The following is a 13,721-nucleotide window of genomic DNA, read 5'->3' as shown; positions in this document are numbered from 1 at the left end:
GGAGGGGGAACCCACTAAGGTAATATACCAACTGGTTTGGGCTTTAAGTGATAAAGGGGTAGGATTGAAGAGGATCTAACATTACTGCTAGAAAAGGAAACGTCAGTAAGCTTGAGTAAAGGTAGATAGAAGCACTGCATTGGCTCTCAATAACAAGTCATATACGAAAGCATACAGATGGAATCTAGAAAAATGGTACTGATGAACCTATCTGCAAGACAGGAATAGAGACGCAAATGTAGAGAACAGTTGTGGGGACACAGCGGGGGAAGGAGAGGATGCGACAAATTGAGAGTAGTATTGACATATATATATGTGTGTGTAAAATAGATAGCTAGTGGGAAGTTGCTGTATAGCACAGGGAGCTCAGCTCAGTGCCCTGTCAGGTGGGATAGGGGGAGGTTCAAGAGGGAGGGGATATACATACATACATACATACATATATATATATATATATATACATATATATATATATATATATATATATATATAGTTATGACTGATCCGTGTTGTACAGCAGAAACCAACACAACATCATAAAGCAATTATCCTCCAATTAAAGCTGTCCAGCAAGGATTTCAGTAGTAAAGGTGGTGGTGGTGGGATCTGGGTATGGATGAATAGGTCACAATTACAAGCATTTAGCCCTTGAGCTACATTTATGAATCCCTGGTCTCAATCTTTTGATAGGCTTAATGCTCACATCTTCCAGATTTTTCTACCTTTTTTGGCCTCCTCCAGACAAAACTGGTATTTGTATTTCCACTTTTCCTTGTCCTAGACTCATGAGACACTAGAAGTTCCTCTGAGAAGCAGTGTGATTGTTTCTACCACATACTAGCTCTTTCCTTTTCCGCAAACTGAGGACAACAATAACCCACAGCACGGTTATAAAGGTTCTGAGAGAATGTAAAAGCCTGATGTCTAGTAGATGTTCAAAAACACTAGTTTTTCTTCTTTTTGCAATACTCTTTTCAGTAACAATTTGCTTGAAATTTACATCAAAGATAATGATATTTTAGCTCTGAGATATTTTTCAATCTTTTGGATACATTTGGAAGACTCCTCAAGGATCCATGCCCCTCAGGCAAGTCACAGATGTATCTGCTCCATAAGGAGAGTCGTAAAGTGGTTATAGAGAAGAGACCAAAATTATCATTAGGCCAGCTCTGACTTTACAGAAGAGAAAATATGTCTCACAAAGTTAAGTGACTTGCCTAAAGAGACAAGACGTACTACTGAAATTTGATCAGCATTCAAAAACCCAAGATACTTTATAAAATTTGGGAAGAACTCTGATTTATAAAACCTCCCTTACCATGGGTTGTTAGGGTCACCACTAGCCCAAATGAGGCCTTTTTGAGAATTAGAGAAAGGTACTCCTTCTAGGTACTTCTGTCAAAGAATTGTCATCAAATATGTAAATTAGAACACTATACTTATCGTCTACTGGAAAAAGTCATAATATTAATCATAATGTCATAATAAATATTAATCATATTAAATACATATCCTAATAAATATTCAATGTCTGTGCTGTGATTAGCTCCCCAGTAGATACAATGCACAATTTGCATAGCCATGCAGGTAGCTAGTCTTATCTTTTGTATAGATTAGTCTTCTTTACAATGGTTTACATTTGGTGATTGTATTGGAAATATATTGACCAGACTTGAATTTTACTGGAAAGGATCCAGTGAGAAAAGCTGCCTGTTCTGAAGAAATATTTGTTAGTCACTGGCAGTCAATCTAATAACTTCCTATTTCCAATTTTCTTTTAGTCCTAACGCTCATTCTTAATTTTACTTAGCAAGAAATACAAAACACAGAGTTAAGTCCTAACTTGAAGCTTCCTGGTAGCTCAAACAGTAAAGAATCTGCCTGCTATGCAGGAGGTCCAGGTTCGATCCCTGGGTGGGGAAGATCCCCTGGAGAAGTGAATGGCTACCCACCGCAGTATTCTTGCCTGGAGAATTTCATGGACAGAGGAGCCAGGTGGGCTACAGTCCATGGGGTCACCAAGAGTCAGACACGGCTGAGCAACTGAGTAACAAGAACCAAATAATTTAACATGAGTAATTGTGCTGTGTTAGTACACATTGCTCTGATGTCCTCAGATGTTCAATTCTGAGTTTCCTGTGTGCCTTACTGCACAGTTTGGGAGTCAACTCTATACACTGTCCCATCCCATCAACCTTTTTTTACGTCCATCATTTCAGAGGGAACATATCTGTAATTTTCTTCTACACCTCAGTACTCCACAAGCAAACACAAACTGATCGTGATATTTATATTTATTTTTGCAATGCCTTAGATAAAAACCATTTAAACAATGTCAGGTAAGGTGTTATCCTCATAAAAACATCTTCCTTCAAAACAAATGTATTTTTATTTTCCATAAAAGTTAAAATTACATGCTAAAACAGTTAATCACAACACAAAACAATATCAAGAAGACTCACAGAGTAAGACCAGATAATGAGCTGCATCATTAAACTAAACAATTACACAGAACTAGAAAACTCACTCAGTAGTAAAATATAAAAATCTACAATTATAAATATAAATTTGGTCCATGGAGACACTAGAGCAGTATTTACAGTATTAGATTATTTCTACATTAGGTGAATACTGCAGTTGTAAAATGTTGAATATCGTAGGGAACAGGGTGTTTTATTTACAGTATACTATATTAAAAGTTATACTTCTAGCAAACCTGATGATTGCTACAAATACAGCTAAAAATTTGACACTAAAAACAAACATGTTTTCTGTAGTTGGGAATTCCTAGTATCTGTAAATTGAAATTTTCTGTTAAAATCAATATGAAAAAAAGATACCATAATTCCATTCTTAGAAATACTGTAAATTTCAATCATTTTAGTTTAAACACAATAAGTGAATTACAAGAAGTTTTGCAAAAAAGGCACACATTGTTAATGATATAAATTTGGCAGCAGAATCCTATGTCATGGTAGTAACTGTCAGGTGATGTGAAGTAAACAGATAACAGAGCTGAACTGATTTTCCAGTCTAATTTTAGAAAGAGGAAAGCAATGCTCACATGTGGATGCTTCTCACCCCTTTCCATGTCAAACTAAAGACTCTAAACTCTCGGCTATATTTCCATCAGCCAATGCTGCGCCGTTACTGTCCAGAGAGGTGGATGGGTTCTCTTCCTGCCTTGTGCTCACAAGGCTGAGGACTGCTTTGTAGAGAAACTGATACTGCTCCTGGAGAACAGAAGTGGTAAGAAACAGGAAACTCAGTGAAGACATGCATTTGTAAAAAGAAGGAATGTTTGGAGTCATCCTTTGCCACTGTCCAAGGAAGGGCTCTGTTATAATTGGCAGAGGTACACCATCCATATTAATGTCTCTTTCTGATTAAATTTAAAGCAGCTCTACAATTAGCCAACCCTTACAGACCTAGAATAATTGGCCCATATACATTTGCCAATAGTAAGCACTCCATTCCTACTCAAACGTCGTGGAATCAATCAGAAAGTGATGTGATAAGGTTCTAATACTGATTTCTCAACTCATGTGTAAGCCCTTTGGCACCCGACTCCTATAACCCACTGAGTTATTCATTCTCCATTCTCCAGTTGTTACGAACCTCAGCACTGCACTGTCAGCACAGGAACTTACGGGGATGCAGGCTTTTCACAGGACCCACTGTTTACCCAGTGTTGTTCACTCTACCAGCCCGGCCAGTCCTACGTCCTGCTTTGTGCAAAGGAGAGCATGTGTCCTGCTCTGGTTTCAGAGACACATAGAAGAATAAACATTTGTTCTCTTTCAGATGCCAACTCGGGGATGGTGAGGTGGGGGCAAGGCAGTTGAAAAGACTGTGAGCCAGTGGCTGGCACCACAGTAGGAAATCATTAGGACCACATGTCTTAGTAAATGCATTTGTGAAACTTGGGTGTAGTTTAGTCTCCAGAAAGCAATTTCAAATGACAAGCTTGGTACAACTCACCTTGCCTGAATGAGACTTTTAACAAGGGCTCCTCTGAAGTGTGTGTGCACAAGGGTTTCCCTGCTCTCTGACCAGCTGGTGTGGGCTGGAGCTTTGAAGATGGACCCTTTGTAAGGCCCTTCCATATACAGAGCAGAAAGCTAGAAGGGAGCCTATGATTTCTGCATTCACCTACGCTTCTCCCACTAGGGCATGCACAAAGTTCCCTATTGTCTTTCTAGCTCTTGTTTCTATAATAAAAGCTTCCAAATTATTCTCAGAGTTGAGACTTATCTTTCCAGATATGCTATGTTCTTTCTTGATTGTATAAGTGTCTTTCTCTCTCTTTTTTAAAAAGTATCCTCAGAATTAGCTACTTCTTAACTTTAGAAAATGAATTTGGCTTGAGAAAAAAAGCAAACAATTGAGTTCTATCTTCTGACTGCTCTTTGAGGCTATGCAGAACTTGAACGCTGGAATAAAATGTTTATTTTGCTGGATAAATCAGATTACTTGGTGCTTCTACTGAAGATATTTTTTCAGAATTACACTAAGTCTCACAAAAAGATACACAATGAAGTTGAAAATTTTTGATCCATCAATTTTCTGGAAGATAAACTTTAAATGTTTATTGTTTATAGTCCCAATTCTATGGATTGCAAACGGAATATAATCAGCTTGAAAACTACATGCTAATGTTATCGATGTGTTCTTTTTGATACACAAAAAAATGATGTTGGTAGCCCCTAGAAAGTAACAGGTGATCTAACAGGAAAAGCTTGATTTGCTGTCTGGTTACTTACAATGTCGGCAAAGACTCCCGGCCTCATCAAATTGGTCATCTTGGCTACCTGGTACACATCCATGGAATTTTCTTTTTCGAGTTGGTGCATAAGGGTTGTCAGAGCACAGAAAGTTCCAGCTGTCACTCCTCCATGCCTGGAAGCAAATGGAAGGGACAAAGACTCCATTCAGATGCATCAAACATTCACATTTGGAACTCACAGAGCATGTGGCCTTGACAACTTGGCAGTAAGAACACTGAAATTTTTAATACACTGTCTCATCACTTTATTGTCCATGGAACTATGGTTTAATTTGAAACATTGTGGAGTGTTCACAATATTAGTAATGAGACACTTTATAGAAGTTAAGTATTTGGTTATACATTTCGTTTTGTTATACTATGGAATGGGTTGGCAATAAATCAAAATAATCTGATTGAGGTTAAATAATAATATATATTATAAAATAAGTATCTAAGTATCATATATAATATGCACATGCATTTTTGTTTACAACAGAAACCTGGAAAGATCAATTGGATACAGATTTCTATTTCTGGTAAATAAAAATGATATCATGATATCAATTTTACTCCAATCCCATGAAGTCAGTGGCTGAGGAATGTCTCACTGGTTAGAACCTGTAAAAATCCAGGTTCTAAAACACTGATTCATCACGCAAAGTGTTCTCAGCATAGAATGGAAAAGCAGATGCCTGTGACCCTGCACCCATCTTCTGCCTTCAACAGGAGCTCTAAGTGGGAAAAAAAACCCAAACTATTCTGTGTTAATCATGTCCACGAGAAGCAATAATCCACTCTGGCTCAATAATTCACCATGGGTCCAAAATATTAGGTTAGTACAAAGGTAACAGAAATATACACACACCCAGAGCATGTCAGGTGTGAAGAGATTTAAGGTGTGGCACTTACTCATCATGAACAATCATGGGCCCATCCCTGGTGGCAGCTTCTTCTTTGATAATACTTAAAAGTTCAAAAGTTTTACTAATGGGGCTGTCTGGATTTGGCCATTTGGGACACTGAAAGTGCCGCACTTCAAGTACATAATCATCCTACAGGAAGAAATAAGATCAGTGTTTTAAAAAGTGTCATACTGGGTGGTGAGTAGATGAATTGAGGAAAATCAGTAACTACAGGAATGCAATAAAACCAAATCACACGCTGAGTGCAGCAGTCGTTACAGCCCATTCATTGCATCACAGCGTGACGAACTAGGGTTTTTGTTGTTTTTTTTTTTACTAAACTCCTGACTATCTACAAGACACCAATTTGAATTCTTTGTCAATAATTATTTCTATGAAAATCAGGAATTGCAGGGAGGTGATGAAAGCAAGTCATACACTGAGTGTGGCAGTCGTTGTAGCCTGTCCATCATCATGGAAGGGAGAAATTGCCATCACACCACATGTGCCATGTACAGACATGGCCTCTTTTTATTCTAAAATAATCCTTGTTGGTGGACTTTATATTGCCAATCAAATCATGAGCAGAGATGTGGCTGTGTCCATAAAATTAAACTTACAAAGAGAAATCTTCTGTTTTAAAATTTGCTTTAAAAGTTGCATAGACATTCCTTTAAAAATTGTGAATCACTACATTGTATACCTGTAACATATAATACTGTAAATCATCTGTATTTGAAGTAAAAAAGAAAAAGATAGCATAGACTTCTTCAAATAGCATTACTCAGGTTCAACTAAGGGAAGAATATGATTGCGTGACACAGCGTGGGAAGTGCTGGCAAGGAGGATGGAGACATGGGTTCTACTCCAGCCCCAGTTCGGATCCTTGCTTAAGTGACCAAACCAGGTTGCATGACTTTAACTCTCTTAAACCTCTGATCCTCAGTTTCCTAAAGTGGCTTATACATATACAGGAATTTGATTTGTGACTGAACTGGTATTGTTGATCTATAAATGATGCTGGAACAATGGCTATTCACATGAAACAATAAAACTGGACTCTTGACACACAAAATATAATATGAAACATCAATTTCAGGCAGAACTATAAAACATTTAGAAAACAATGTATTTGCATCATCAATTGTGTAAGTTTTGGTCAACCAAATAGTCTAGCGAATACTGAATCTTCTTATATATCCCATATGTTTTACCAGTTTCAGAATTAAAGTGAAACATTTAAACCATCTAAAATATGATTTAATTTTTTTCTGATTGAGCAAGTACTCTGAATTTCACATGCCTTACTTATCATTATTAGCATCTTTTAGTCTTTTACAGGAGCCATACAATAATTTATGAACTATGCTGTAATTACAGAAAGAATTATTGGCAAAGAACTCAAACTGTAGATAATCAAGAGTTTAGTAAAACAACCCTAATTCATTGCACTGCATGTTTTCAAAGCAGTTCTTCACTGAACAACCCCCTGTACATCAGTAGAGGGCAGTAAACTTGTTTTTACTGCTAGGTAATATTTTTCCCATTTTACTTAGGAGAAGACAAGGCAAACACTGGCCTTAAAACATGAGAATTAAGATTAACAAAATTATTTGTTTTTACTCTGTTTATTTTCAGCTTAACTTCTATCAGCAACTGCTTTGGAGTAAAGGAGAAATTTTTGACTTCCTGTGTGTGTAGAAATCAGGGATGGTGGAGTTCAGTGATGGCTAATTGTTTAATGATTCTATAAGATTTCAAAAAATGAAAATAACATGTAAGTTAAAATTTATTATTTGGGTAATTTGCCTCAATTTGTAAGAAATTAGATTCCTTCTTTTAATTTATAGGAGAGATCTTTAAACTGGCATATATTTAAAAAGACGAAAAGTTTATCATTTAAACTATGTCCGTACCTGTGTAGCTTCTAGGATAAAATCTTGCATTATAAGTTTTTCCTCATTAGACAGACATTTGTGTTCTTCAGCCATAAGAGTGACCTTAAAACTCTCACAATTTATAGGCTCATCTTTATTTGGCCAGTAAACAAATTCATCTTCTGCCTGGAGGATTAAAAAACAAAGAAGATTCTACATTTTAATAAAATGCCAAAGTCAGACTGTGAAACAAAGTTAACAGGTTGCCATAGAAAATTCAACTCAAATTTTTCTTTTAATCTCAAAATTTACTCTTAAAATATTCTAATAAGTTTTATTAAAAAAAATGCAAGCAGAAGTATATGGACTGACTTCATTCATGATTGCAATTCTAATTCCCTAAGCAGTGTAATAAATACTTAAGTTAATTTCAACCTACTTTTATTTAAAACTGTCATTCAACAATTTCAGACCTGAGATATTGCATTCAAACCAGATCCAATAATAGACAAGGTGCAACTTCAATATTAGTTCATTAGTTGAAAAAAATACTTTGTGTACTGGACTTTTGGGTAGTTGTGCCTTGATAACTACCCCAAAAAGAAAGTGCCAAAAGTGACCTGAGGGACTTACCATGTTTTGACCATCTGGAAGCATAACAACCAGCTGGGCGTTATGGTCCCATATCATCCTCCAGAAATCACTGATGGTGTGGAGAAGGGGATGCTGGGTGATGATGAATTCATTGCTCTGATAATAACCCTACATAATCAAAGAGAGGATAGAAAGAGCCTCCGCATATGACGGTAAATATTCAAGAAACAGTTATAGGTTAATGGTCATGTTAGTCTTTTTATTTTTAGATTGTGTCTGTAAATAATAGCAATGGCACCCCACTCCAGTACTCTTGCCTGGAAAATCCCATGGACGGAGGAGCCTGGTGGGCTGCAGTCCATGGGGTCGCTAAGAGTCGGACACGACTGAGCGACTTCACTTTCATTTTTCACTTTCATGCATTGGAGAAGGAAATGGCAACCCACTCCGGTGTTCTTGCCTGGAGAATCCCAGGGACGGCGGAGCCTGGTGGGCTGCCATCTATGGGGTCGCACAGAGTCGGACACGACTGACGTGACTCAGCAGCAGCAGCAGTAAATAATAATGTGATTATTATAGCCAATGTTATGGACCCATCCTATATGCCAGGTACAGTGCTAAGCATTTTTTTCCTTTATTCCTCACAGCAGTACTATGAGAAAGGGAATGTGAGCTTCCCTTCATACATAATTACTGAAGCTGAAGAAGTTATCACCTTAAGTTATCACACAGTTACCACTTCTAGGAGGAGACTTAAGGAAATGGCTTGTGGACTATGTCTCCCACACTAGATAGAACAGAAATCTAAGAAATTCTGCATTTCTTAAATTTCATAAGTCCAAATGGTAGAGTGCTAAATTTCACACCTACTGGCAATAGGATACTTTACACCTTGACTTTCTCTACCGGAGAGGAACTAGGGGTGGCACCTTGCAAATGTTGCTGCAGAAACTTGAAAGCTGGTGCCATTGAATTAATCATGATTTCCATGTTGCTGCTTACCAAAACCATGGCTCCTTCTGCAATGGAATCTCCTAGATCCCATTCTTAGTCCCCACAGGCTCATTTTAAGTATGGAATGTTATTTACTTTTTTAAAGCTTTATCTTCATTTATTCATCAAGTAGAATTCTACTTAATTTACTTTCTTTTGATTACAGTCTTATTTGATTAGCAGAAAATTTTTAAGTTCATATATTCAGATTTGAATGAGTAGGTTGTACATAATTAAATGTTTTTCTGGTTAATTGTAGATGCTTTGGATCGGAAAAGATCTTTTTAAAAAATAATTTTATTTATTTCTGGCTGTGCTGGGTCTTTGCTGTTGTGAGGGCTTTTGTCTACCTGCAGTGAGTGGGGGCTACTCTCTAGTTATGGTGCACGGGCTTCTCATTTCAGTGGCCTCTCCTGTTGTGGAGCATGAGATCTAGGGCTTGCGGGCTTCAGTAGTTGTGGCACATGGGCTCAGTTGTTTGGGCTCCCAGGCTCTACAGCACACGCTCAACAGTTGTGGCATATGGGCTTAGCTGCCCCTCAGCACATGGAATCTTCCCAGATCAGGGATTGAACCTGTGTCCCCTGCACTGGCAGGTGGATTCTTTACCACTGAGCCACCAGGGATGCCCAGGAAAAGATCTTGAAAGGACTTCCAGTCTATCCTGCAACTTCAGTCAATATCCCACATCATTCCAAGTAGATTTGTAAATCTTCAGATGTACTGTGGCAAGCTTTGTAAGTAGCCAGCATTTAATTATTTTCTTGATAAGAACAGCCTTTTATCTAACCAACACACAGTGCAATATTTACATTCGTTCTCAATCCATTCTCGAATTTTGAGTAAAAACATCTGCTTCCTGTAGTATTAAGAAGCCCCTCTTTAAGTATGGCCTGCTTTTAGATGTCTCCTGCATCTCTTGCATTGGCAGTCAGATTCTTTACCACTGCACCACCTGGGAAGCCCTAAAAATGAAAGTGTTAGTCTCTCAGTCATGTCTGACTCTTTGCGACCCCAGGGACTGTAGCCCGCCAGACTCCTCTGTCCACGGAATTCTCCAGGCAAGAGTACTGGAGTCGGTAGCCATTTCATTCTCCAAAGGATCTTCCTGTTCCAGGGATTGAACCCATGTCTCCTGCATTGCAAGCAGACTCTTTACCATCTGAGCCACCAGGGAAGCCCTTTTAGATGCCACCAACATATATCTCCTTGTTTCCTGTATAGATATGCCTTAGTATTTTCTTTTCTAGTTAAATAGAACAGGAGAAGGCGATGGCACCCCAATCCAGTACTGTTGCCTGGAAAATCCCATGAACGGAGGAGCCTGGTAGGCTGCAGTCCATGGGGTCGCAAAGAGTCAGACATGACTAAGTGACTTCACTTTCACTTTTCACTTTCATGCATTGGAGAAGGAAATGGCAACCCACTCCAGTGTTCTTGCCTGGAGACTCCCAGGGACGGCGGAGCCTGGTAGGCTGCCGTATATGGGGTTGCACAGAGTCGGACATGACTGAAGCAACTTAGCAGCAGCAGCAGCAGTTAAATAGAACAGTGATTTGGGCATGGGAGTTAGGACCCTTTCATCTGAAGGCAAGCTCTGTGATGGATTGGCCTGAAATGGAAATGAAGGTCAAAAAACAGCTACTAAAGCACTCACTCCTCTCACAGTAGAGTAAATGCAGACAGAAAGCATTGAATCTTCAGAAATCTAAGTCGCCAAAGGAGCCCAGTTTGCAGGGTGAGAACTGTGCTGCAGACCTGGAGTGACTTCAGTGAGACTGGACTTGCTAATGCTGGTGTATCCTGGTTCTGCAGGAAATTTGCTTTGGTGAATAAAATGGAGCCATTTAGATGTGTGAGTGGAAGTTTTGTATCTACTCATCATGCTGAAGCTGAAACTCCAATCCTTTGGCCACCTGATGCGAAGAACTGACTCATTTGAAAAGATCCTGATGCTGGGAAAGATTGAAGGCAGGCGGGGAAGGGGACGACAGAGGATGAGATGGTTGGATGGCATCACCAACTTGATAGACCTGAGTTTGAGTGGACTCTGGGAGTTGGTGATGGATAGGGAGGCCTGCCATGCTGCAGTCCATGGGGTCTCAAAGAGTCGGACACGACTGAGCAACTGAACTGAACTGAACATCAGTTCTGAATGGTGAGTTTGGTTCCCGCATCTACTCAGTTGCGTTGACTGAGGGTTCTCCAGTCCCAGCACACATGAAAACACCAAGGAATGCTGTGATTCCATTGCTGCTGTGGGCTGTGAACCTGCAGTCATCAGATTTGACCCATGTCCACCCGTGATATCTGCCAGTCACTGATTCAGGGAGACCACTCTGTTTTGGTTCTGGCAACATAAGCTTGCAGTCAGTCTCCCCAGTAGCTCTCTGACTTACCATGATGTAGGAGGCATTGATGTAGTCTGCGCCTTCTCCACTCAGGGATGAAATGCCAACCCTGGATCTTTCCACTGGGAACACAGAACATTCATCATAAACAAGTAAGCTCTTAGCACAATACCTCCTTCCCACCCCTCAAATGGCAAAATATAGCTGCATTTTGCAAGTTCAGTGTCTTTGACTTTTTAGCTAATTTTTCTATGTATTTTGCACTCAAAGTTTGAGTCTTTGTTAAGTTACATTATCTGACATAATTAAATGAGCATATTGCTTTTGTTCCAAGATGGAAAAATATTGTTAAATTACCTACAAGGCTTCTATTAATATTATTTAAAAAGTTGGTTTTCCTTTTTCTTCCAAAATTCAACATAGCTTACCAGGGATGATGGAAGACGTTCTGTTCTTTTCTCTGTTGCATTGCTTTAGGGCTGTAGAATAGTCACTCTGCTGTATATTTGATTGACTCAAGAGCTGAGAAAGAATGTCAAGGAAAAATACAAATGATTTCATTTAAGCCAGTTAAATATTCAACCACACACACACACTCATACTCATATTTACACATGTGACTCAACAAAGATAAGACACTGAATATGAATATATTTGACTTATTTTCCAAGAATTCCTTGAATTAAAGTTGTTTAGGGGACTCTCTGATACATTTATGTTCTATATTCTATTCCAGGAGGGATGGAAGAAGCAGGGAATGCTTGATACCTAGTTTGACTTTGAGCATTGGGACCCTTCCTCTATGGTGTGTGCTCTCCATGTTCTCTATTTAAATCTCACACTGCAGCTGGAGATAAACTGCATTGTGTGTGTGTGTGTGTGTGTGTGTATACACACACATATGTTGTTGTTTAGTCGCTAAGTCGTGTCCAGCTCTTTGCGACCTCATGGACTGTAGCCTGCCAGGCTCCTTCTGTCCATGGGATTTTCCAGGTAACAATACTGGAGTGGTTGCCATTTCCTTCTCCAGGGGATCTTCCCGACCCAGGAATAAAAACCACATCTCCTGCATTGGCAGACAGATTCTGTACCACTGAGTCACCAGGGAAGCCCTTATATATGCATATAGTTCTTTATTTATTATTTTGGGCTTCTCTAGTGGCTTAGACTAAAGAGTCCGCCTGCAATGTGAGAGAGAATGGCAACCCACTTCAGGATTCTCACCTGGAGAACCACATGGACAGAGGAGCCTGGTGGGCTACAGTCCATGGGGTTGCAAAGACTCAGACATAACTGAGCAACTAAGCACAGCACATTCATTATTTTAATACTTCATCACATAAATAATCTACTTGCTATTTATCTATTCTGCAATTAGTGAATGTTTGCATTATTTTCAATGTTTTGCTATTTCAAACTTTGCAGCAATGAATAGCCCTTGTATATTTCTTAATATGCACATATGTGAGGGTTTTTATAAAGAATTTGCAGTCATTGGTGTTCAATTATTGACAGGCTAACAGATGAAAAGTAGTATACTATGGTTTTGATTAGCATTTTCTTAATTATAGTGCAATTGTGAATTTTAGTTATTTCTTCTTTGATGATTGCCTTTCCATATTTATATTTCATTTTCATTAATTTGCAGAGGGTATGATGCCTTAAATGTAAATCTACAGTCTACTAAGAAAATTGCAAATGTCTTTGTTCTCTTTAATCAAACAGACATTTATAACTGAATTACTGTTTTTCCTTAAGATTTTTGTAAATTACATTTTTATTTAAGAAGTTCTTCTCTACCTTCATGTCCTCAAAATACATTTTCCAATATTTTCTTATAGCAATTATAAAACTATTTCCATTTTAAGAATTTCATCCATCTTGAGTAATTTCAGTGTTTGAGGTATGGTAGGTATGTAATTGTACTTGTTTCCACATGGAAACTGTCCCAGTATCATTTACTGATCAGTCCACCTTTCTTCACCAATTTTTAATGTCATATCTATCATGTAACAATTTCCATATGCACATGGTTCCTCTGGCTGATTTGTCTGTTTTTCAATATTATCATTCCATAAAAGGTCTTGCACATATAGCTCAAGAAATTTCTATTCTTTATTGTTCAGTATTGCTTTGAATATTTTTGGTTCTTTACTTTTCAATGTAGATTTCAAAAGCAATATCAAATACAAAAGCCTGGCAGGAGGTACATTTGTGATAAATATTTGTTGAATAC

At 38.4% G+C, this 13,721-nt stretch overlaps 1 protein-coding gene across 2 annotated transcripts in view; it reads right to left on the bottom strand.

The window, feature by feature from the left end:
- Nucleotides 1-13,721, bottom strand: part of PTPRZ1 (protein tyrosine phosphatase receptor type Z1) — a 207,305-nt gene that overhangs the window by 6,496 nt on the left and 187,088 nt on the right. Inside the window, exons 24-30 of one of the 2 annotated variants that reach the window (XM_081535354.1) lie at nucleotides 11,914-12,007; nucleotides 11,534-11,607; nucleotides 8,181-8,309; nucleotides 7,587-7,733; nucleotides 5,678-5,820; nucleotides 4,764-4,899; nucleotides 3,065-3,233 (exon numbers count right to left, since the gene is read on the bottom strand). In XM_081535354.1, coding sequence (XP_081391480.1) covers nucleotides 3,093-3,233; nucleotides 4,764-4,899; nucleotides 5,678-5,820; nucleotides 7,587-7,733; nucleotides 8,181-8,309; nucleotides 11,534-11,607; nucleotides 11,914-12,007 — 864 coding nt within the window. In that variant the 3' untranslated portion in view covers nucleotides 3,065-3,092. Of the gene's footprint in view, nucleotides 1-2,276; nucleotides 3,234-4,763; nucleotides 4,900-5,677; nucleotides 5,821-7,586; nucleotides 7,734-8,180; nucleotides 8,310-11,533; nucleotides 11,608-11,913; nucleotides 12,008-13,721 lie in introns of those variants that run through there. The other variant, XM_081535355.1, reaches the window with a different exon arrangement.

Source organism: Giraffa tippelskirchi, chromosome 10 (genome assembly GCF_054371585.1).
Source record: "Giraffa tippelskirchi isolate mGirTip1 chromosome 10, T2T-mGirTip1v1.2.pri, whole genome shotgun sequence".
Classification (NCBI taxonomy): domain Eukaryota; kingdom Metazoa; phylum Chordata; class Mammalia; order Artiodactyla; family Giraffidae; genus Giraffa; species Giraffa tippelskirchi.
The sequence above is the reverse complement of the archived record's forward strand: the minus strand, read 5'-3'. Positions and strand labels throughout refer to the sequence as shown.